This window comes from Xiphias gladius, chromosome 1 (assembly GCF_016859285.1).
Source record: "Xiphias gladius isolate SHS-SW01 ecotype Sanya breed wild chromosome 1, ASM1685928v1, whole genome shotgun sequence".
Lineage (NCBI taxonomy): Eukaryota > Metazoa > Chordata > Actinopteri > Istiophoriformes > Xiphiidae > Xiphias > Xiphias gladius.
Genome location: NC_053400.1, coordinates 2,648,251 through 2,674,424, shown reverse-complemented (window position 1 = coordinate 2,674,424; position 26,174 = coordinate 2,648,251). Strand labels below are relative to the sequence as shown.

General features: G+C 39.5%; 1 protein-coding gene across 1 annotated transcript in view; it reads left to right on the top strand.

The window, feature by feature from the left end:
* il16 (interleukin 16) overlaps positions 1–26,174 on the top strand; it is a 41,098-nt gene that overhangs the window by 6,950 nt on the left and 7,974 nt on the right. The window contains exons 4-21 of the mRNA XM_040124692.1: positions 2,851–2,968; positions 6,862–7,005; positions 7,226–7,331; positions 8,718–8,866; positions 9,070–9,180; positions 9,961–10,075; positions 11,200–11,273; positions 14,048–14,297; positions 15,138–15,255; positions 15,670–15,802; positions 16,780–16,867; positions 17,401–17,624; positions 17,843–17,980; positions 19,348–19,500; positions 22,154–22,244; positions 23,010–24,097; positions 24,976–25,127; positions 25,427–25,592. Of these exons, the coding sequence (XP_039980626.1) occupies positions 2,851–2,968; positions 6,862–7,005; positions 7,226–7,331; positions 8,718–8,866; positions 9,070–9,180; positions 9,961–10,075; positions 11,200–11,273; positions 14,048–14,297; positions 15,138–15,255; positions 15,670–15,802; positions 16,780–16,867; positions 17,401–17,624; positions 17,843–17,980; positions 19,348–19,500; positions 22,154–22,244; positions 23,010–24,097; positions 24,976–25,127; positions 25,427–25,592 (3,418 nt within the window). The remainder of the gene's footprint in view (positions 1–2,850; positions 2,969–6,861; positions 7,006–7,225; positions 7,332–8,717; positions 8,867–9,069; positions 9,181–9,960; positions 10,076–11,199; positions 11,274–14,047; positions 14,298–15,137; positions 15,256–15,669; positions 15,803–16,779; positions 16,868–17,400; positions 17,625–17,842; positions 17,981–19,347; positions 19,501–22,153; positions 22,245–23,009; positions 24,098–24,975; positions 25,128–25,426; positions 25,593–26,174) is intronic.

Sequence of the window (26,174 nt, the reverse complement as noted above, 5' to 3'; positions counted from 1 at the left end):
ATGTTCAGAGGTCTGGCTCACCTTGTGATTGTAGGTATACAGTAAATGACATCTGTACAGTTTTGTGACATGCTTAAGGAAAAAAACTTCACCCTGCAAGATGAATTGTCACCTACCTCCACCTCTTCCTGCTGTCACAAGCTGCCTATTCAAAAGCTACAGACAAGCCCTTCCCCCTGCAAAGGGAAAAAAAAGTAGAGCCTATACAGCAGCACCACTTCAGGAGACTCTCAAGGGACCACTACAATGTGCAAATGAGAGTCACATTATTGACGGGGGGTAGGTGAGCTAGCGCTAGTGCTACCAGGATTCTCCACAGGAACTGATTACTTTCCTAAAATTACCAAGTGATCTACAGATTAAGTGGCTTGCATGTATTTGATTTACAAATGCAGCACCTAAGCAGATAACGTTTGGGGCAAAATTTAAAAGCCAAATTCAACTTTTTTGCCGGACAACTCTGCATTTTCTTACCAGAGCTCTCTGTATTGGCACCCCTAATCTATCAATGCAGTGGGCCCATATCTGAAACTGGTCTTACAGTATAAGTAACATTAGTTAGCAAAGCTACCAAAAAGTAGCCTACTGATGCCTTCAACTGTCTCTGTCTGATAGGTGACCCTCACCTTGCACATCATGGAAGTTCATCGAGAGTATCCTGCAGAATCCCTTCCTTTGACCTGAGACACACTGTGTTTGCGGACGAGTCTGCCAGCTCCACCTATCAAATTTGTATATTGAGATATGATCACAATGCAGGCAGAATTGAGATAACAAGATCATTTATTAATATCAGGTATAAAGCAAAGGTTTGTGAACTGATTTCATTATCCAGATATTGTATATACATAAAGGTTGTAGGTTAATTCCAGGTGGAAAATTGGTCGAAGTCACTGGAGGGAATCTTGTCTGTACAAGAAGCTACATACTGTGTCAAAATGTAAGGGTGATATCATGGATTATGAGACAATGAGCCCCTGGGCACAGACACCTAAAAGGCTCCCACCCCTCCCACAAAGGGGCAAGACACCTAAACAAAAAGACACATAAAACAACTACAAACAACACAGTCATGTCACTTGTGTCTCTTTGTGGTAAATTTGACCACCTGTTGGTGGTGATTTTTTGTCTCCTTGTAGTAATTTGATTTACTATCCAAAAAATATGTTAACAGTCATTTCAAACAGATGCTCTGGCCCATGGGCCCCCTGACTCCATGGGCCCCTTGGCCTGTGCCCAGTAGGCCTATTCAGGAATTCTTCCATGGGTGACATACCATATACAGTATATTCATTAATATATTTCAACCATGTCATGAGGAATACTGGATTCTGACTGTCTGCAGGGTGTAAAGTAATTTCAGATTACTGCGTGGCTCTGGTGTGGTGGCTTTATTAGCATTTTATCTTAATCCTGATTTCGGGGAAGACGCTGGTTTCAGGTGCTTCTCCCATTTATAATTTTTGTCCAAAGAACATTTGAAAGACAAAAGTTCTTTTAAAGTGTGTATTCATCTAAACTATGAACAAAAAGGTTTACAGTTTGCTGGTAAGTAGTCATGTTAAAAACATGACAACAAGTGTTAAAATCCAAATCCAAAATTTTGGATTATGCATTATTTTTGGATAACCACACAGCTCATCATGTATTACTCCATACAAAAGCCTTGTGTGCCGATTGGGATTGTCTGATATATTGGCTAGCTGATGTTCATCAGGGCTGTTGTCAGGACCACTTAAGTTGGATCCAAGCGGTTCTGAGATCGTGTCAAGACAGATCCAAAATACTTAACCAAAAACACGATATTCATTAAATAGTCTTACTGTTATTCATAGTGAGAGTCATATAATTTAAAGGTTTTTACCTGTTAAAAGGGAGTTCGTTCTTGCCACTGATGCTAAGTGCTTGCTCATGGGGGTATGTTGGGTCTCTGTAAATAATATTATAAAGAGTACAGTCTAGACCTGCTCTATATGAAAAGTGCCCTGAGATAACGTGTGTATGATTGACTTCAGTCACTCAGTACAGTCGTATGAATTTGGAGCATGTTGAATTCCGATAGCAACAGGAAACTGCTAATGGTGCTTTTCTGTTCAAATACTGTGCATGACAGTTATAAACGGATTTGACTGTGAAAGGCTCATGTTCCTTCAGAAATACAAATTGAGGCATTCTATCTATGATTGTACCCACTGTAAATGTACCTAAAGTAAATTTTGCGTGGTAGAATCTCTCCACACAATTGTGAATGCAGCTACACGTCAAAGATAGGGTTACTTGGTTGGTAGAAAGCAGCAAGTGATCCTGTGCAAGTAAGGCGACAAAAAAACAAAAAAACAAAATGACTTTAAAAGGCAAGCTTGACTGAGACAAGTTTAAATTGAAATACCCACAAGACGAAGACAAGTCCAAGACAGTAGACAAAAATGTTTCGCCAACATCCACCAATCAGTGGAATGACATGAAATTGGTGGCAGAAATGTGTGTTGGTTTGCTTGTATGCATGCATGTATGTGTATGTATGTGTACAATACAAACGAACCTGGCCCGTTGTAGAAACATAGCTCCATAGTGATACTAGTGGTAAAAAAATCCAAAGGATACCTTTTAATCTGCTAATTTAGTGGAAAGACCTTCAGTAATATGGGTTTTAGTGTTCCACCAAAATCCAGTGTAAAACACAAAATATATTTGACTTTAGTTTTGGCATGAAGAGGGACTTATAAATCCCATATCAGCCTAACTGTAGTGATATAATGTTTATTTGAATGAGTCATGTTGTAATGTTTTGTGCATGAAGACTTTTGGACCTTCTTGGTTTTCAGCTTTCTCTGTGTGTTTTCTCTTCAGAGGCTGCAGCCTCATGAGCCCAGACAAGCTGGCACCCTTTAACGGGCACTTTCTAAATGGCAGTGCTTGGATGGAAGGGGAGGGAATGAGGAGCGTTCACATTAAAGCCTATAGTAAGGTAATAGCAGTTGACACATTAAATGGACCCTGGTGTTAAATATGTTCTTCTTTTAAGACAACACTAAAACACAGTATCTCTGGATTTCTGTATGTTGTTGATGTGTTAGCTAAGGCCCAGTCCACATGTACATGGGTATTTATTAAAACAGGTGTTTTCCTCCTTCGTTCTTATAAAAACATCCCATCCACACAAACTCAGTTTAAAAAAAGTCTCTGTCTACATGGAAACAAAAATATGCTGTCAAAAGCATGCCCGACCAGCAGATAAACCCCTAGCCAAAAAGCCATGTTGGCCAATCAGAAGCCTGAAAAAAAATTGCTACCGGCTCCGGTAGGCTAACAACATTGGTGCATTGGGGAAGGGGCGATTCAGTTGTGTGAACTGATACATTTATGTCTAAACAGTCCTGTTAGCAAGGTTAAACCAGCATTATTTTGGCTACGTCCACCATTGCACAGAATCGCCTAATGTAAACAAAGGAGATTATGGTTCAAACTCTGACATCACAAGTCCAAAACTCTGTCTACATGTCAACACTGGAAACAGTTTCTGAACATCTTCACCCGGAAGGAATTTGGCAAAATGTCAATTTTTAGTGACTTAAAACAAAGTTTGCGTGTGGACTAAAGGCCAAAATGCATAGGAAAAGCTCTGTTTTAAAAAACCCGTGTATGTGTGGACCAGGCCTAAAAGTAATAGTTTCTACAATCACAGTTCATCAGTGGATACACTATTTTCTGCACATACAGCGTCCACCTGCTGATGTAAATTGTTTGTGCACAGTAAATTGTGATGTGAGCAGATTACCTGCTCTTTACTTTGAGTGACATGAAAAGAATTTAAAAATGTCTTATTTACACACATAATTACAGTATTCTAGTAAGAAGTAATGAAGGCATGAATAAGTTGCAGTATCCCTAGCACTCATCTATGTGATGCCCTTATTCCTACTGTAGATGCAAAAATCTCCTCTATGGTGAGGAAGTAAAGACAACAATGAGTCTACTGAGATTCTAAGAATTTATTACAGAATATTCAGTGAATTAAAGTGAACAACCAGCAATAATCAGTCATGATCATCAAACAGAGACAGAGACGAGCTCTTCAGTACTATTTGGCCAAATAGGGTGCAGCCTGTCTCCACCACAGAGTTTTCAGAGACTAGACGCTGTCAAATGGAGAATCCTGTCTTTAAAAACAGTTGTGGTCACGTAGGCACTGCGTGAGTTTAGACAGTTCAATACAGTTCAATAATCAGCAAGTTCCGGCCTGCATCTGTCGGCCAGAATCAGTTCGTACAGTTCATTCAAACAGCCTTAGCTCAAGAGACAGAACTCTCGGTTGACGGGACATGGGTCAACCGTCTACAAAGGAAGGGGAAACACACATTAAAGGAAAAATAGAACATAATCAAATGAGAAATAAACATTTTCCCATCACACCTACATTATCAGATACATGCCCTACATAACTAGACAGAGCGTCCCGGGACCGCCAGTGGGTTGAAAGTGAAAGTATATTGTAGTTACGGTACTTCACTTCTCTACACAAACTATTTCTGTGGGCATGGCATTTTCTCATGCTGCAGTCAGATTCCCAGTCTTCCCACACACACACACACTCAGACACAAGGCTCTATGGAGTCCAGTCAGAAGTAGAGATATTTAAAGAATTTGAATTTGGTCATCCAAAAAGAGAAATGTGAGAGAACGAAAATTTCAGTAACATTTATATAACTTGTGGGCTTCACAGTGCTCATGGAATTTCAGAAATAACATAGAGTCTAGAAAAGATATATTCCAGGGAGAGAAACTCAAGGAATTTGATACATTCTGAAATCATTAACAAAGCAGGAACAATTTGGGATTCTCTCCAGCTAGTCATGGAACGTCAGGGAAATGTTGTGTAATTTTACAGGTCCATTAATCAGGTCCTCAGTGAAATCTTAAAAATGGAAAAATGTTATCGTAAGATAAGGACTTTAGTTAGATAATAAGAATAAGCAGCACATGTTGTATGTATGGATATGTCATTTTGGAGCAGAGGTGTTAGTGCTGAACCCAGCATGGTGTGTTTTCATTGCTCCAGAGCAGCCACAGGGGCCGTATGTTAGTTTTTTTGTTTTTTTTTTCAGGTATTAGTATTCTTGTTGCTATGGGAGCTTTCCTGCTGGGGAGTGTAACACCTTATCATCCTGCCAAGTGGTTTTTAGTCAATTTTAAGAGGCTATGGAAACCTGAACAGCAGCATGAAAGAGGAATGGATAAAAAGAGCATTAGGAAAGAATGTCTAACATGTGACAACTGGGCTCAGCTGATTCTGTTTTCAACACTGTCTCTATCTGATTTTTTTTTTTTTTCCATAATGGCTCCCTCTTTCACGTGGTTCCAAAGATGAGTCCATAATAGTACAAAGGATATATAGTCCGTGTTTCTGTGGATAAATGGCACTTTAAGTCAGTGAATTTACCTAATAATGTCACTTGTACAGCAACATCTATATAAAGTTTGCTAACATTAACCACCATACAGTAAAGTAAGCTACTGGTCATACAAGGCCAAGTAAGTCTATAACAGCAGGACCCTTGAGTGTATTAAACTGCCCTGTTTCTGTTTATGAGTTAAACTTTTCATTGGTGACACAAAGATGGTGTTATTTGCTCTTTCAAAGGTTACATCATCTCTCTTTAAAACAGCTGAGTAACTAATTTGAGTCTGATATAGTGTGCATACTGTATATCCATGTTACCATATTATGGTATAATAGAGTGTAATAGGGCGGAGTGTAATGTGCTACTGTACATTACAGTCCGCCCTATTACACTCTATTATATTATAATAATGCTACCTATACCGTACTATACTACTCTATTCTATACTGTACTATACTCTACTATACTATACCATACTACTGTAAAATAGACTCTGTTATAATACTGTACATTTTAGTATACTCTACTGCCATGACTAGCTATACTCTACTTTACTATACTGTACTATACTATACTACACTGCTGTATATTACACCACTATCACAGCTCAGACACACACTCTGACACACATTCAGATATGCAACCCAGATACTCAGTGGAAACGTTCAAGCAGTTCACCTTTATTTAAAGGTATGCAGGCAAGAGCAGGCAAGGGCTTAGGTGAGGGGGCGAAGTCAGCAGGCAAGCAGTAGTCAGTCATAGGCAGGCAGCAACACCTGGCAAAAAGGCTGGGACACTACATTTTGGATGGTGCAATAGACAATCTGGAAGAGCAGAGGTGGAAAAGTCTATATACCAAGAAGCTAATGAGCAAATGCGGAACAGGTGAAGAGATGGGCATGGGGGAATCAGGTGACTGGAAAGGCGGGAAGAACTGGAGGTGGCGGGGTCTAAAGTGACAAGACAGTGAATCATCGCAAAGCAGGCAAAGAATGAATGAATTATGTCAACTGCAAAACTCTATATTATATTATACTACACTACTCTTAATTACATAATACTCTATACCACCCCATACTAGACTTAACTATAGTATACTACAATAATAGGTGTTAATGCATTATGTATAGCTCTCACCTTGTGTTGCCTACTAACTACTCAGTGGGGTTAACCAGTGTCCTGACAGGATTTACAAACAGGGTAACAGTAGACGGAATGTATCAGAATGATTAGATTGATGTATTGCTTTGTACTGTACATGAAGAATTAGAACAGACAGAGCCATGTGAACCAATAAATGAGGCAAAGCTGAAGTGAACTTTAAAGGTACCTCCAGCTATTGGTGTGCAGCTCCCTGCCCACCCCGACCTTCAGCTGCTGGGGTGGACAGGGAGCTTGCTTGAGTAAATTGGGTCACAATTTGAAATGTTTTTCTTTGCTGATGTGGTGTGTATTTTAGGACATTTCCTCATGTGAAGACACTCTCCATACACATAGTCTGACTACAAACCCAGAGCACCCGTCTCTCATTTCCCCATCTGATGCTCTATCATTGCCTGGACACACAGATGAAGAACTCACAGCCAACAACAACCACCTCAAGGTAAACTAATCTTTCATCAAAAGTGAGTCAGTATTATATTTAAAATTGTGTCATAATCTACACTTTTTTCTTTACTCACACTGCACTTTTTGGGATAAAAAAGCTGGCTACACAGGAATCTCTTTTTGTCCCTTTAACCTAAATATGTGTATTTGTGTGTGTGTGTGTGTGTGTGTGTGTGTGTGTGTGTGTGTGTGTGTGTGTGTGTTGTGTTGTGAAGTTACCCATCCCAGAGATAAATGAGGAGAAATGCTGGGAAACAGAGAAGACTGACCAGAGCCCACAAGCACAGACAGCCAGCAATAGGACACGGTCCAATTCAACCAGTGTGTATCATACAGTTTTCACTCAATACTCAAATTAGCAAACTAATTTATTTGTTACTACTAATTACTAATACCGCATTTTACTTTATATGTAAATGGGTCAAATTTGGATAGAAAGCTTCACAAACAGGAGTAGGCTGCTGTTCTGTTCAGATAGTTATCTAGAGCTTTTAGAGTGCGTAGCAATGGCAGATGATGTAAGAAGAGAGAGGGTGCTGGGAAAATTGTTTCAAATCTGTTTAGGGAGTAATATCATTTTAGCACAGAGATGGGAAATGCGGGAAATGTGGTCCTAATTTGAAAAACTATGTCTACAGTTCAACTGGTGTGAAATTAAACTGAGCAGATTGTAGATAGTACTGTACATTAGTAATGACATAAAGGTTGATTACGACAGTGATGATTAATTATGATTAAGAAAATGTGGACAAAAACGTCCAGTAAACAGTGTGAGCAGTAGAACATATAAGCAGACATAAGGTAACAAAAAATGAATGATAATCACAATAATCCTAAATCGACAATAAAGAGCTGCATGTATTATGATGCAAGATGCTAGAATTTGAAAAAGGCTGCTCTTGAAACATGTGTTTTAGTGGAGAAGAACCTGTGGTGCCTTGCAGAGGGCAGAGGTTGAAACAGATAGTTAGCAGGGTGGGATGGTCAGGTGTGCTTTTATCTATCTTATGATCATATTTGTTTTGTACAGTGATTCAGTTGATGGGGGAGCCAATGATTTTGAAAGATCTGTTGACAGTGCGCTGTAGTTTTTTGAGTATATAAGTGTATATAAGGAGGAGTATATAAGTCTCCTATGGCTGACTCCTGTTTAAGTCCTGTTTGCTGGCACGCTATTGTATTTATTTATTTTTTATGTATTGCTTTTCTTTCTATAGCTGTTTCAGCTCTGAATACCTCCGCCATTTCCTTTGTGTGTCAGAAATTTAGTATTTTTCAGTATAGATTTTTGTTCAGTGTTGTTAATCATTGCGAATCAGATGTCAAACTGCAACTTTAAAATGCCACTGCCAGCTAAACTTAACAAAAATTAAGCAAAATGTAACAGTTACTTTTTATTCTCTGAGCTGTTTTTATCTGGATTTGGGACACAGCTTCCTATTCAGAGAGGAATTGATTCATCTCTGTAGTTTTGTGGAGGTGTTTTGTACAGTTTTTCTATTTGTTTGCATTATGTTGTAAGGTATTTCCCGATTTTTTTTTGTTTTGTTCTTCCCTGTATTTAAATGAGCGAGACAAATTTTATTTGTTTTGTAATTTCACTAATAGTCTCAGTGATGGTTCTGTTTTTTTGTTTTGCCATATAATTTTGAGGAGAAATCAATTTCCACCTCATTCATTTTCTGATGATACGATGTCTATAACCAGGTGTTCAACCTTACTGGATTGGGAATTTGGACAGCATCATCATGAAGACCCCAGAGCTGTATAGCAGTCCTCCTCATGGGAATGGCAGTTTATATGGAACCAGGAAGTCTCTGTCCCAGCAGCTGGAATTTCCTCACACCACTACACAGGTATTTGATTTATCTGACATTATAAACTAAATATATTGAAGACTACACCTTATGTCCACGATAGGGAAGAATTAAATTGCCATATAATTCCCTGCCCTGTATATGTGCTGTGTGTGTGTGTGTGTGTGTGTGTGTGTGTGTGTGTGTGTGTGTGTGTGTGTGTGTGTGTGTGTGTGTGTGCGTTACATGTTGCTCCTCTCCAGCCTGTGCACCGTCCCTCCCGCTCTCTCAGCTCGGCCCAGCTGGTACAGTCCTGCAGCAACGTGCAAGCCTTCATAATCTGTAATATTGTTCTGATGAAGGGCCATGGCAAGGTAGGAACCATATACTACCACAACTACCACCACCAAAACTGTGGCTTCAATTATTTGCATTCTCTCTAGTAACATATTGTGAACAAAAGTTACCACAGGTCTTTTATCCGGCTGCTCTCCAATCACCACTATTTTCAGCAGACAATAATAACTGCTTGACAGTAAGCCAACTTCACTACTTAACTATTAACCTTTTGCACTACTGTCTATGCACTGAGACAAGTCACTTTGAACACATTTGATTTCCTTCTACGAGTATAATATCTTGCTTTTCATGCTGCCTATTTGCAGACACAAGACATTCATCACACGAGTCATTGCAATTTGTTTATTTATTGCAGTATTTTACTTGTTTCATCAACTGGGCCACTTCATTTGTATTTCAACAATACACTTTGTATGTGGTGTAAAATAGTGCTTGTAGTTCTTAAATTAAGGTCCAATTGCTACCTTTTTCCAGAGCTTTTAACTGCATCTGAAGGTCTTAATCAGCAAATGGAGTTTGCTGATTGTCAATCTCAACAATTTAAATATCTTCACTGTGAGTCTGAGCGAAATACATCAGCTGCTACTCTTTACATTAACTACTCTATAACATCATCTGTCATTCTAGTCTTTGTTTGCTTGTCTTATCTTTGTGAATAGTGTACCAGCATTTGCTAAAAATGTTAATCTGTTCCTTTGATTATGATGATGAGTACAATTATGTGATTATATTGCTATTTAAAAAATGGTAATGAGTCCAAATGTTATTAATAATGTTTCTGCTGCTGTTCCCAGGGTCTGGGCTTCAGTATTGTGGGCGGGAGGGACAGCATGTATGGACCAATGGGGATCTATGTCAAGACCATTTTCCCTGGAGGGGCAGCAGCTGCTGATGGCAGATTGCAGGAGGGTGAGAAAAAAAACATGAAGCTCAAACACGCACTTTATGTATCTCTAAACACTTTAAACATTAGAGTTATTTGCACTGGAAAAAAATTTACAAAATGAAGTATATTTAAAGTCATGCATGCTAAAATCGCCTACCATTTGAACACAGTGTTGATGGATGCTATTGTCCCTCAATATGATGATGTTCTTTACATATGTAGAATCACATGGTGAACTGTTCAATACAAGGTAATGCCGTATAGTCAGATGATTATGCCATGCTTTACTGGAACAATATCTTATTATATTACAATGTATATGTATTCAGGAATTTAAGATATCAGGCTGGTATAAATTTTGGTAAAATTTAATTTCATAAAGGTTTTGTTTATTCATTTACACATGAATACTGTGTACCATGATAATTGTTCTATATTAGTCATATACAGTATAAAAAAGTAATTTAATAATGATATGCTCAATGTCAGTTGATATGTCACAGAGTAAATGTATACTCTATAATGCTCTCAGTTGTCAATAAAAGAAGCTGAAATGTCAGTTTATGTGTCAGCACTGAACGCAGTTGAAGTGTCATTTAAAAAGTACAAGATTAAAGCAGTTGGACTGTCTGTTGAAGAGTAGGATACGAAAGCAACTGAAATGTCAGTTCACATGTAAACAGGTGGCAGTAGTTGAAGGTTTGAGGGATGAGCACTGAAAGCAGTTGAGTCTTCAGTTGAAGTGGAAGCCCTGGAGACAGCTGTAGTCTGTGCACTTACAACAGCAACAGTTGATGTACAAGCACAGACGTCAGACGATGTGTCATTTGAGGTTATGAGAGGTGGGAGTAGTTCAAATCTCAGTTAAATAAAGGATGAAAGCAGTTGAATCGTAAGTTAGTGTATGTGGCAGGAAGTGTCAGCTCTGAAAGTATTTGTATGCCAGTTGTGGGGTAAGAAAAGTTGTTTTCAAAATATTAGAAATAATGTCTTCATGTCTTACAGAGTGTATATGTGTTAATAATGATGGAAATTCCTTTCCATCAATCTCTTCATATCAGATTTCTATATTGTGTCAGCTGATATGTCACAATGTAGATGTACCACTTTTAATGCTCTCGTGCCATCTGTTTTTGTGTATGTACAGGTGATGAGATCCTGGAGCTGAATGGAGAGTCTCTGCATGGTTTGACTCATGATGAAGCCCTGCACAAGTTCAAAGTGAGGCAACCGCATTATGATCGTAACAGCATATTCCTCTCAGTTTCAGGGCTTTTAATGATCAAAATAAAGCAGATGGGAAAACAAATCTGTTTCTACTGAACCTGATTTATGAATTCAAAAATGTGTAAAAAAAACAAAACAACAACGACCTGGCTATACTAACTAACTAACTGGAAGAGTCTGCCATGCAATCAAAACAGATAGGAAAACACAGAAGCTCCAATAAAAGGGGAAATATAAAACACCCAGTAGTTTGGGAGATGTGTGCTAACCATTTAGCCACCATGCCAACTGACCACTGGTGCTGGGCTTTAGCTGATCATTGCATCAAACTATTAGATTGCCATGAAATTTTGTACTGACATTCATGTTCTCCAGATGATGTTTCTCAATGACTTTCGGGATCCTGTGACAATTCTTCTAGCGCCATCATCAGATTGATTTTTTTTCCCAAAGATAAAGTTGAGGACATACCGCCATTCAGCCAAAAGACTAAAACCTGAAAATAAGATGTTTTTTTTCTAGAAACTTCAGAACTTAAAATAAATGTTACAGCACACTAGAGGTCCTGTGTTCCTTGTATCTAGCTGAATATAAATAGCCAAAAATAAATAAAATTGCTAATACAAGGTAAGTTATCTTCTAGGAGACAGGGTTGAAATATCACATATTATTTCCAAAATGTCTACTCAAGTATACCCATGGGTATGTACACCCAGAGGCATTGAAATAAAAGAAGTACAAGACGAGTGGAAAGCCAAAGCAAACAAACAAACAAAAAACAAGGGAAAAAAGGAAAGGAAAGCTGACTGAAGAGTCTCGAATATATAGCTAAATATAAAGACATTGAAAGTTATGCTGTTCGGGGATTATGCTTCCACTAGTATCACACTGCTCCAATATACAAGATGTCTCCTGTTTCTTGAATAAAATGACGTAAAGATTATACATATAAATATAAAGGTTAGACCGAGAGTCGTCCATCTTGTCGTGTATATAAAGTCTGTGCTTTTGCCCATTCTCTAAAACACCTTGATGATTGCTCTGTGCTGAAATGTGTTGGTTGAATTAAGAGCAGGCTCTTCCAGTGAGTCAGTTTGCAAAATATGAACATTCCCCGGGGACCAGGGACCGTTTGAGGAACCAACAAACTAAACCTGTGTTTTAAGTGGAGGAGCCAGGGGCTACATTTGGTTCCTGTAGGATAGTTGCAGGGGCAAAAAAAGTGCCTATGTGGGGGTAGTACTTTCTAAAGGTTCAGAAACTGTCGGGGTGGTGGAAGCAGTGCCAGCACACTCCTTCTAAAAGCTTTTACTTAGAACATGGGACTATATGATTTAGCAGTTATGGTTTATAAAAACTGATTAATACAACAACTACAGTATAATGGACAAATGACTGGTTTAAAATGTATTTCAGTTTAAATACTAAAATGACTTCGTTTTATTAGGTAGACAAACAGTAAGTAACGTATTCTTACAGATCACATATTTTTTTCTTGCATGCTGTATATTGTAAAATCAGGAGTGACCAAAGCAACATACACAGTTTTTGTTGAGACGGTATCCTACTACTATAATTGGAGAGTGGCCTGTGTGTGTGTGTGTGTGTGTGTGTGTGTGTGTGTCTGTGTGTTTCTGCGTCTGTCCGTGTGACGTGTGTCCGTGTCTATGAAGCAGCTAGGGGCACAACATTGTAAAGGAACTTATTTCTTAATGAGGCCAAGTTTGCCCGGTTTGGTCGTACCAGGTTCCGGTTCGGTTGTTCCATTTTTTTTTTCCCTTGCTCATATACTGTGTATATGGTAATACTATCAAGAGAGTCTTCTCATAATTTCGCTCAAACCTCACTTCATAACACATAAATTACTTGTAATATTTATACTATACTATATATATGTATCCATCACTTATCAATTGTCTATCAATATGTGTTGTAATGCATAGAAAACAATTGGGATGGGAAGCTATAACAATTCATACAGCTGTTTAGTAATATATTTTTCCTGTTTTTCTTTGTTGTGGACACGTGGACTCTGTGTACCAAAGGAAATTAACATTAGTGTTAACATTACAGACAGTAACATTTTAGCAATACAGAAGCCATGAGCCTAAATTTTCCCAAACAGACTCCACTCACCTAAGAAATATAACTAGCCACCAACCAAACCCTGCAAAGTTTTTGAGGTATTTAAGAAGAATCAGAAAAAAAAAAAAATTTCATTTCATAAGTTTCTCTACGGTTTTTTTTTTGTTAATTTGTTTTGAAACAAAACTGTCATTTTTTAAGATATTTGGTTTCAAAAGGATCAAAGTCTGCCTTAAAAGACACATGCATAAAATATGTGTAATCAAAGAATTTGAACTCCTTTTAAATTTTCCTCATGCCAGTGAACCCCCTCCAGAACTCCCAGAAATATTACCAAGGACGTGCACCTGGTGTCCTCAATGGCAGCTATGGCCCTGTGTGCAAGTGCAAGTTAGTCAACAAACCTATCCAGCTAATTAAGTATATACTGTATACATGAAAACCTGAGATTAGGAGAAACAGGCGGGTTGGTGGGGGCCCAGAGGTCATTTTTATTCTTGGGAGAGTTAATCCAGGCCTGGTTACATCTTCAACAAAGGATCAAACCCATTTACAACAAAAACAGCCAAGTTTGACAAACAACAGACCAACTAAAAATCTGATATTGCCTCATTTTAGCCAGCCAACATTTCTAAAAGCATTGATTTGAAATATGAAATGTCTTGTGAACTGTCTTTGCTCAGCAAATCAAAAAGGGTCTGCTGACTCTAGTGGTGAGGACCAGCCTACGTATGGGGGCACTGTGCGGTCAAGCGCAGGTAGCTCAGCTGTGCAGGTCGCGCTCCCTCAGCTCCACTACAGGCATGGAAAGGGTCAGTGCTGACATGGGAGACTACAACTACCTGAACAACACCTGCAGCAACACACTGAGCATCCCGGGTCAGCCTGCCAAACCAGGAGACCGCATCATGATGGAGATCACTCTGCAGAAAGGTCAGCTTCAGGGGGCAGTATAGATACTGTAGTTATTGATTTTGACAGTCAATTAATCATTGCCTTTGGTATTTTATCATTTAAAATACCAAAAGTTTACAGTTACTGTTTCTCTAATAGGATGAGTTGCTTGCTTTCCTGAGATTCAGCTGATTGTAAATAGAATATGAAGTTGTTTATTACAATTTTTTTTTAACTGGACCAGTTTATTTAAAATTAATAAGTCATTTTAAAGGGTTTTACTCCAGCGAGTGTTGCACCGCCATCACATCAGGTTGACAATAGTGGTCACAACTGGAGCAGCAGAGGCTGAGATATCCTGACTTTTAGTCCCTAGTCAAGCTCTAAAAAAGCTGGACCCTACATTTCCTACAGTGCAAACAAGAGCATCTCTTGGTTATACCCTCCCTGCCTGATAAACACAGACATCTTTCGAACTCCACGCTCCTGGTTTGTAAGGCAGGCTTTCTGTTACATATTTGCAGTCTCTGAGCCGAGATAAGTCGGTCTTCAGAATGGTCATCATGGAGAGTTGTACTCCCCACAACTAGTGATCTGACATTTATTGGTTGAGTTCACCTTTAAGACGTCCCTTCAGTCTATGGTAACTTTTAAGGCAGTTTGTATTTTTATTTATTTATTTACATTTTATGGACTAAGTGATTGATCAATCAATAATGAAAGTATTTCCTAGTTGCCTAAAGGACAATTGGTACCTGATGTCTATGGGTCTGTGGTTTATTGAAGTACAAATGCTAAATTTCTTTTGAAGTGAAACATCAGCCTTTAATAACGGTGAGTGTCAATAATGAAACTTTATTTGCATGTGTAATTTTCCAGAGGCTGGTGTTGGTCTGGGTATTGGACTGTGCTGTGTCCCATCAGGTGTCGGATGCCCTGGGATCTACATCCACACCCTGTCGCCTGGATCTGTAGCGCACATGGATGGTAGACTCCAGTAAGGAGAAATTACTGCACTGGTGTAGAGTTCATGTGAAGGAGTACAATCTAATACAAGTTACTAAAAAACAGATAGTGTTGGGCACAGCATGTTATATGATTTTAAGTCAAAAGCAGAGAGTACTGTACTGCATATGACAATTTATGAGAGTGTTTATTTGAAGACTAATGTGCATCTGAAAGACACTGTCAACTTTTTGATTTTGTATGAATTTATTTACTCACACTATGGATTTAATGCAATTAGTATATTACAGAAACTAAGAACTCCTGTATACAGTAAGTATGTATATACACTATGTACGTGTCAAATCTTTTGTGCCTATGTTAACACTGATGTTTCCCCTCTCCGAGTTCGTTTTTTTTCTTTCTTTCCGACACCTTTTCCTGAACTTTTCCTTCCTACCTTTAGGTGCGGAGATGAGATAATGGAGATCAACGACACTGTGGTTTACAACATGGTGCTGAATGACGTCTACACAGTCCTGAGCCAATGCGCACCAGGTCCAGTCCACATCATCATCAGTCGCCACCCCGACCCCAAAGTATGCAGCGCCTCCACCTCATTTATTTTAACCAGTGTAGATGTACGGGCTTTACCGGGCAAAGCCTCTGCTGGCTCAGTGTTAATGTTGCCTCATGGGTTGAACTGTGGGCATCTGTGCTGTTAGCATGGATTCCCTCTTTCAATTTGGTGTTCTGGCTTCCTCCCTCACTCCAAACTCCAACAGGTTGGAGTGAAGTCTCTTCATATGCTGCTACTCAAGAATATTTTTAAAACTACATTGTAGTTTCGGTCTATCACCTGTTGCCTGACATGTTCCTTGGTACCTTTCGTTCACACGAAGCTAACTTTCCTTTTAAAATATATGGTTGGCATCATTTAGTCTTTTTCTTATTAACAACAATTCCATGAAAAGACCAAAATCAACAATGTGTCCGTCCCTCAGTACTTTCCGACTTCCCTGCTCCTATCCTGTCTGTAGGCTGTGAATTTCCAGAAGTGGATTAATTCATATTTGGTGCTCTAGTGAGTATTTCCAGCAGCGGCACAGTGTGTATGGGATTGAGTCAAAATAATCTACATTATGTGTGTAAACCCAGCCTTATCCTAAATTTTGATCACCTCAAGAATGGTAATTACTGGATCGCAAAATACTCCAGATAAACAGGAGTACGGAAGATGTCATCAATTTAGGTGAGTGTCCTGAAACATATGTACTGATACAAAAAATGTTAGTGTCATCATCTGTTCTGCCCAAAGATTTGAAAAACTACTTTAGTCGTATCTTTTTACAGTTTGGGTTTTAAGAATTAATTGAAATCTTTTCTTTTCACACAAGATTCTGAAGACTGTGTTTATAACCTTGTAGGTCGTCCTTTCTTGACTTTTATAAAAAAAGTTTGTGAGTTTCCCTGATCTTTAATACATTTCATCATCCTGACTTATAGTATACACCAAAGGCTGATGTTTGTACTGTAATGTTGACAATCCCCACCTTCTGCACTCTGTGTGTCACAGGTATCGGAGCAGCAGCTGAATGATGCTATCGCTCTGGCAGTGGAAAACAGCAAACTGAGAAAGGATAAGAGCCAGTGGAGTATTGAAGGTTAAATATTTATTTGTTCATTATTAATTTTCCACAGTCACACATTACTAAGTACTTCCAGTACTTTTCTTGAGGAGCATGTTCTCCCCATGTTTGTCTTGACTCATGCCATCTTTCTTATGTTGTCTTGCCTGCTTCGTTTCATTCTTCTGTCCTTTTTTCCTACACTGTAACTAAATGATTATCTTTATGACTCAGCACCAGTATACAGTAGAAACACCATTCAAATTCCAAAAGCTCACTATTGCACACTATTCAAGTGTGAATAGGTTTATTATGATGACAGGTACAGTTTATGAGATAGGCTACATACCTAATGCAGAAGTGTCTCCATTCACTCCCATTACATCTAATCCAGCCAATACACTTACGTTAGGGAGTTTTCATGAGGTTATAAAATCTTACAAAAATCACTTTAAACAGCATCAGGGAGCACACACATTTCCTTCAGGAAATGCTTCTCTAGGTTCTAAAATGATTTATTATTATTAGTTTTAGAATCTTTTGTTTTTTAATTTCTTTTTCTATCCCAGGCCTGCGCAGACTAGAGTCTTGCTCTCACAGCCGGCAGAGATGTCAGCATTGTCTGGAGCGGAGTTTCAGTCAGCTCACGGTTCGACGTGCGCAGAAGACCATGACCCGCTCCTGCAGCGACAACACCAGCAGCCACCACCACAACCGCTGCCTCACCATCCACAACCTCCACAACACACATCATATCCCATCAGCTCGTGTCCACAGCCTAGACACACCAAAGGTAAGCAAACATACCACAGGTTGTATGGAGAACTGCTACTACTACATGTGTGCATTATCACATATCTTGCATATTTTTTTGTAATTTTCTATGTATTGATTTTTTTTGTGCCAGAAGGTTGATGTATTTGATTGAAAATCTTTCAGTGTGTAGAAGTTATGTCTTTCGATGTGTAGCAGTGTGTCATCTCTTATCTTGCCCCATTCCCTGTCCTATAGTCTATGACAGACACATGGTCGGACAACAGACTGTCAGTGCCTCTGTATCCTGATGGAGACTATAACATCCCATACAACTCTCCTGCTGCCAGCCTCACCAGTCAGCAGGCCTTGGATCTGGCCTTCAGGGGCAACAAGGTATCACATCCATCCATCCTTCCATCGACCATCTTTAATTCTTCCCTCCTTCCTTCCATCCATATATCTTTCCATCCCTCCTTCTTTCCTTCCTTCCTTCCTTCCTTCCCTCCTTCCTTCCTTTCTCTATTATCCTGGTGGGGCGTAAAGTAGTTCAGCAGAGATCAATGATGCAGTAGGTGAAAGCATATCCATTTCAGTAAAATGTACTAAAATTAAAATGAAGTTCTTTCTAAATAAAAACTAATTGAGTAGGGATAGGGGTAAACACTTCATCGGGTTCATCAGGTGGGCGGGCACTCTTTGAGATGAAGTAAACTTAGTCCATCTGTCCATTCTGTAAACCCACGTATTCGTTCAGGGTCATGGGGTCCTGGACCCTATCCCAGTATCCATTGGGCAGGAGGCAGGGTATAGAAGGGACAAGTTTGTGAGTTTATCAATCAGTAGGTCTCCTACAGGAATTGAAGACTGGGACTTGAGAAGAGAGGGATGGTTTTAAGAAAACTTTATGCCCAATTATATATAGCAACAGCAGAATCATTTAATACAAAATACAATACACTACAAAAATAAGGTTAGTACCAAGAGTCAACAGAAAAGTTTTGATAATGTTACTGTAGAAAAAAAATAGTTTTTCAGAGTTTAATCAGTAAATCATCATCCACTGGCCATCTTCGTCTACATATCTTCTGTTTACTCACAAAAGCGGACTTCACTGCAGAATGAAATCAGAAAGAGGAGCATAGAGTCAGAGGAGCATTTGATGTAGAGTCATACTGGATTATTTCAGTGATGATTCTTTGCTCCAAGCACTTCTCTAAAAATGAATAGGCACACTGTGTCCATACAGCAGCTAAATAAACATCAGCCTTCCAGTAAATTCACGCACAAACATTGGTTCATGTTTTAACCCAGTTCATACAAAGTTTAATGAGCATAACAACCAATCTAATGGACATATGACTTTCTTTAAGACAATAACCCTTCAATCTTAAATATAACCCTAAAGGTTCCACCAGTCCCATGACTGTTGGGACATGTGCCAGTAAGCGTGAATATACTGCTGTAGGCCAGCTTTACCATTTACCAGCCGGAATTAGGCTTTTGCATTAAATTCTCTATAAACTGTAGTAATAAAATCTCTGAGGGAGACTGTTAACAAGATGGTGGAATCAGACTGACAGGAAATAATCAAACCATGTTCAGAGTCACTTCAATCAGTTTTTTGTCTCTTCCATCATTTGGTGAAACAGTAAATATGGTTTTAGATCCTGTGTTCTTGCTTCACAGTATTAATACCTTTAATACAGCTGTGTGTGTGTGTGTGTGTGTGTGTGTGCGCGTTTGTGTGCGTGTGTGTGTAGTCCAACTGCAGGGTTCGTGCTGCTCCACGTCGGTACCGCTGGCCCCAGGATGTGACCAGTGAGGAGGGTTATAATGGAGATTCCAGTGGTTCCAGTAGAGGATCCCCAGTTAGAGACGAAGAACTGGAGCCCGCATCACACACCAGCTGCCAGGTATAGCACTCTAGATACAGCTGCTGAACAGCAGAAGGAATGGTTATAGTTAAATTGGCTGTAAAAATGGTTCCCTTCAGCACTTTTTGCACATTTGCTAGTATTTGCTATTGATGAAAGATATCACTAGTGTTTGGTGCACACATTTTGAAAAAACTTGTATTTTTCAATAATTATCTACTATCTCACACAACAGAAGAGAGCATTTTTAGTTGTCCCTTTTCCTTTGACCAAACAAGCATAGACTTTGAAGGTACCCTGTGGTAATTTGACAAAAATTCTTCATCCACATTGCTTTTATCTGTGTGGCATGCACATACAATGCCACACATGCATGAACCAGATTGTTCACCAGCACCCAACAGGTTCGAGTCAGACAAAAGAACTGTTGTGTTCTAGCACCGGTTACCATTTCTGTGCTAAGATGTGGAATATCTGTCAGAAAAATCAAATCAAAAACAATCAAACAGAAAAACGAAAGAAAAGAAAAACAAAAACAAAAAAATGTCACAATCATCCTTCGATTACTACTTCAAACTGTGTAATTTTTGTAGGTTTTTTCTTGGTCACTGTATTGACCTTCCACTGTCTGAGAGATGCTGCTCATAATAGCTATTTTGGTTTATCAAACAGTATCCAAGTACGGTGCCCATATTAAACACCTTCAACTTGATCTGCATCTCAGTCAGATTTTTTCACTTCCTTCTCTGAAACATATCAGGAAGAGAGTGGGAGGACTGCTACTTGCTGACTGCATTGTCTTTCTCAATATACTGATTATGATACTAATCATGTTTCCCCCAATTTTTCCTCAATCATGCTCATTGCTCCTCTCCTTCCACTGCCCGCAGCTCTTCGGCAATATATACAAGGCCATGCAAAAGATCCTGAGGTTACTCTTAAGGAATGTATGTGAAGTGATGTGGCTTCCAGTGAAAGCATGCTAAATGCACTTTGCTTTTTATGATTTAATAAAACATAAAGCTGTCAGCCCAGTCATAGACAATACAGAGAATGGGGCAATTATTATGGTGCTCACGATGGGAACAGTTGGGTTCCTCTCTATTATATTGTAAGGTCTCAACCTTACTCTGTTAAGTGCCTTGAGATAATGTATGTTATGATTTGGTGCTGTATTAATAAAACTGAACTGAATTGAATTACAGTAATTTGACAGTGCAGTCTTTCATTGCTGTAATTTTTCTGTATGTAATTTCGGGACTACTCTCTAATAAAGCACCCTTTATAAGGGTTTATCAGTTGTAACTAATGGCTTTATTAAGGGTCATTGCTTTATAGATATACATTGTATTAACATTTACAATTGCAGACTCAGTGGGTTAAAGTATAGAGCAATCCTTTTACAGAGTGCAACCCAGAAGTTGTTCTCATGAATGGCTTTACTAAATCATTAGTAAATTATTTATTATCATTTAATAAAGCCATTAGTTACAGCTAGCAGACCCTTTAAAAGGATGCCTTAATAGAAAGTACAGTTAAACCAAAAAATGAGGACTGCTGCATGCAGTACTTATCAGTTGTCTCCACTGTTCTGTTCTAGTTTTTCTTCTTGGGGGGGCTGAAGGTTCTGGGTTCAAACCCGCTGGCCAGCTTGGGCTTTTCTGTGTGGAGTTTGCATGTACTCCCCGTGCCAGTGTAGTTTTCTTCCGGGTGCTCTGGTTTCCTCCCACAGTCCACAGAAATAGACGTTAGGTGGATTGGCGACTCTAAAGTGCCCGTAGATGTGAATGCGAGCATGAATGGTTGTTTGTCTCTATACATAAAAGTATGTGGACAGTCATGGCCACATACTTTTATTTAATTTTGTTCTAGAGCTGGTTTTCAACCAGGTTTGAAAAGCCATCCAAGCATCGGCTGTTATGGCAGAAGATTAATGACCATGGATTTTTGGAATGAAATGTTCAACAATTGGTTGTACATGGTTGTACAAACCTATCACTAGACAAGAACATTGTGAATGGATGCTTTGGCCAAACCCTGGATTATGCTCGATGATGTTTTTTAACATTCAATGCCAAGATTTTTACAATTATGTCTTTCTACAGTCTGCGCATGACAACTACGAAAGGGTCAAGGATAAGGAAAGACTGTGGTTACCTTTTTTTAAAAAGAGGAACATTAATTGCAGTTCTGTGACAGAATTCAAACTTTGTTCTGCTAAGTTACCACCTCACTAAATAACTGGCACAATACTTCTTGCATTGGCTCTGAATGTTGGCACAGAATTCATGTTGTGCACTGCAGAATGTATGTGAACGTAATTGCTACTGATACTGGGCTAGAGTGTAACGTATACACAGTTTCTCAGTGTGTGTAAATGGCCATGAATGACCTAGGAGTGCAAATACGTAATATGGTGCTCACAATACCCATCTAATGTTTCTAATAATGCATGTTATATATGCCTTTAAAACGTGTGTTTTTGTGCATGTGAGCATGCAAGCATTGCATGTCGTGTGCCCATATGCATCATGCTTGTTGCTGAGCAGGTTATAAGCATTTTACTGACTGAGTCAAAAAGTGTGAGAGCAGTGGATGAATGTCTGAGCGGAAGCAGGGTACATTATTGCACCTCTCTGTGGTTGCAGCCAGAGAAGCTATGGTGAAACAATACTTCCTGTTTGTTTAGCAGGAAGGAGAACGAATAAGAGAACAGTCAGAGTGGAGTAAAGAAGATTTCACTCATCCAGACACTGCAGCCTGCACCGACGACAGCCACATAGGTAGGAAACAAGTGCTATTATATTACATTTGAGCATTTGAACGCAACTTCAGAACTAGCAGATTAGCAGAAACTAGCAGAAATCCAAACCTCGTGCTGAGGTTCTAAGTATTTCAGTGAAAAGTATGTGAGGTTCCATTTCCTTTTTGAGGCAGGGTTGTTATGTGTCACTGAATAAAATTCAATCAGGATATGACGGTAGAGTTCAACTGGGGCTGCAGTTGATGATTGCCTGCTTTAGTTACACCAAGCCTGCCAGGGCTCTATTAACAGCATATTTCAAAGTTCAAATTTAATATGATTTACATCCCTTGAAATGATCCTAGATGACCAACTGTGGCATCACTTGTTCAAAGGTAGCATTGCCAAATTTAGATACCACACCCAACACAGTTTGTAATATAGAGGAGTGAGTGCTATGAATATTTTAATTTTAAAAAAGTCTCTCTCTCTCTCTCTCTATATATATATATATATATATGTATGTGTGTATGTGTGTGTATATATGTGTGTATATGTATGTAGATATACATATATATAAATACATATTCATATATGTATGTATGTATATATATATATATATATATATATGCAATATATAAACTAAGCCTGATATTACTAATACTGGCAGAGGCCTGATGGTGACTATTCACCATGTTGCTCACAGTGTGAACACATAGTAATATCTATCAGTGAGTTTTGTGACATGCATATTTTTTTAAACACATGGCCACATCTAAGACGTCTGTTTCCTCTGTGTTGACAGAGGTACTCTGTTCACAGCCAAAGAGAGGAGCTCTGAGGAGGCAGGCCCGTATAGGACACCATACCCAAGAGCAGCTTCAGGATCCCTGGGTTCGCCTTTCAGACAGCTCTCCTGAAGAACTGCCCGAGATCCAGCACCAACACACTGCAGACAACAAACACTCTGTCCACGCCCACAGCAAGCCTGCCACGATGAGTGACGAAGAGTACACCGCTGAGGTCAACGGCACAGACACAGATGGGACCTCAGATCCTCCGTCCAACATTACTCCAGAAAACATGCCTGGAACTCCCCCAGACTCAAAGAGGGGGCCCCCAGTGGCACCCAAGCCCGCCTGGTTTCGCCAGAGTCTGAGGAAAATTCGAGACGAGCAGGACCAGAAGAAGCAAGCTAAATCTGCAGAGCAGAGGCCTGCTGTGGGTTTCAACAGAAGCTTTGAAGTCAGATGTGCTTCATCTGCAGCCAAGGTGTCAATCAAACAAAAGATTCACTCATTTGAGACTTTTTCCAGTCCAGAGGCTCTAGAGAAGTGTGGTGGAAGGGGCCACAGGAGGCCTGTGATAGAGAAGGGCTCCAGGAGACACCCTGTGTCACATGAAGATTGTGGGAACAGCAAGCATGAAATCCCCAAAGAGATTCAGTCAAACCAGTCTGCATCTGTTCCGGAGACAGACAACACCGTCTCTGCTTCATCCTCTGCTATCACCCCCTCCACTTCGGAAGCTTGTACAGAAAAGTCCTGTGAGGATGAACCTCCCTCCATCCAAACTCCAACAGATCTTCCACCCTCGGACACCTTCAGCACTGACCTGGACTCTGGGATAAATGATTCTAATGCGGCTCCATCCCACTATGACAGCAATGTCGTACCATCCAGACAGGAGTCTGAGCCAGAAAGAGTGGATCCCAGCGAGGTCAAGGATAAAGATGAAGGGGAAAGTGCTCCAGAGGGGACGGAGGGGGATGGAGCACAGAGCGAAGGAAAGCTGCTGAGCACGAATCTGAGTGCTGGTCCACCTACAGACAGCGACTCCCTGAGAGGCCTGGAGGGAGAGAGTATAGGGAAAATTCTTGCCTTCACTAACCAGGTAATCTGTAACACATTAGGAACTATGGTACTGTATACTTGTCATAGTCAGAGATATAGTGTAGGCTTCATATACATAACCCTAGAGCTCAGTGCCTTTGAATTATTTGTTGTTTGCAGTAATTGAGACCCCTGACTCAAAAGAGCACCTTAAACCCCTTTTTTTATTTTGGATACCGAAACTTAATTTTTGTGTTTGTAGATATGCATATTACCCACTGAGATAGACTTATGTCTCTGTTTGGTGGAAAACGTATTTCTGAAAATTACGGTACAGTTTTCCTACCATTTTATTGCCCACATATGGAAAAATCCACATCTGTACATTCTGTACATACATTAAAGTGAACATTATTTAAAGGGAAATTCAAGTTTATTACAACTTGGGTTTTACTTTGATAGTTTTGACCATCATTTCTATCAGAACATTCTCCTCACCGAAGTAATAACTGAGGAACATGGCAGCTATAACACAGTCTTGATGGGCCAAGGAATGCAAGCAGTCAGATAATCACGTAGGTTGTAAACAAACTACAGTTTAACCTGATCATCTATACCACTTTATCTGGAAAAACACACCGGAAATATCTATAATAATCCCTTATTGCACAGGAAAACTGTGTGTGCATACCAACTACAGTAACGGCCCCTACGCTGTGTGATTTTGAGATACCAGATGACAGTGAGATAGTGAGAAAGTGAGAGAAACTACAGCCGGTTTACAGCATCAGAGCTGAATTTGATTTCTGACAGAGATATAGTCTGAAATTTAGGGTGAAATTCAGCCTTTGCAGTACCCTCATACTGTTTGGTACAAGAATGACCAGCTTTGAATTCTCTCAAATCCTAGTCTGTTTTAATGTCTCGTTTTAATTGCAGGTTTCACAAGCACTGATGCGCTCTCTAACCATGTACTCCGGCCATGGTAACCCTCGCTCCCCAAACCTGCAGGACCCACCTGCATTGGATTTCACTAACCCTGAGGAGTCTGAGCCTGCAATGGAGAGCACGGACAGAGGATTCTCTGTCAGGTAAGACTTCCACAGAGAGGTATGGGCAACCATGACTTATAGTGTTCTATTATCTAAACAGGGAATCTGTCACAGAAGTTAAACTGTGCCTGTTTTATATTCATAAGGAAGTTGGATCAGGTTGAATCACTTCCTGTTTAATCAGCGAAACAGTTGTCAGTTTCAGAACAGATATTGAAATATATAACAGATAACAGATATTAAATACAGCACAGTTATACACCACTGGCCTGCACTATGCTCAGAGGTATGTAACTGACATTACGGCCTGATCTCTGTTTCCATCTTTTTAAACACAGCTTGGCTACACTGAGAGAGTGTACCATCGAGCGAGGGGAGGGGGGATCTCACGACGGGGCAGGAGTCACTTCTGCTTGTGCTCACTCTGTCATCTCAGCCATCCCTTCACAGGAAATACAGAGGATGATCCAGGAAGTCAAAACTCTGGGCGAAGAGACGCTGAAGGTAAAAAAAAAAAAAAAAAAAATCTTTCACCCGGTATTACCCAGTTTCACCATTTCATTTTTCCAAAGTTTTAACATTCATGGAGATCTGTTCAAAGTAAAGCTCTGCAGCTATTCTCATCATCACCAACATGCAACAAGGATGAAAAAACATTATATCACCTTACATGTCCATGCATACATAGAAAACTTGAAACAAACATTTAATTACCAGAGAAACTCAGGGCTAAATTCAGGGCTGCAGTTTGGATTTTAGAAATACTTAGGTCATGTGTCAGGTAACAACTCTGATGGAGAAATGCTTAATCCCTTATTCATTTATTTTTTGGTAACCTACAAGTAGTCAGATTTATGTTCAACAAACATGATACATGATGTTAATCAGTGAGTTTCAGAGATTTTCGTAAGTGCACTTTTGAACTTTACTCAGAGCTTAGCTAGCTGTTTCCCCCTGCTTCCAGTCTTTATGCTAAGCTAGGCTAAATACGTCATGATTTACCACACAGACATGAGGTTGACATCAGTCTGAAAAGTCTCTATAAAAGAAAGTTGAAAATAATTGTATTTCTTTAATCTTGAACTA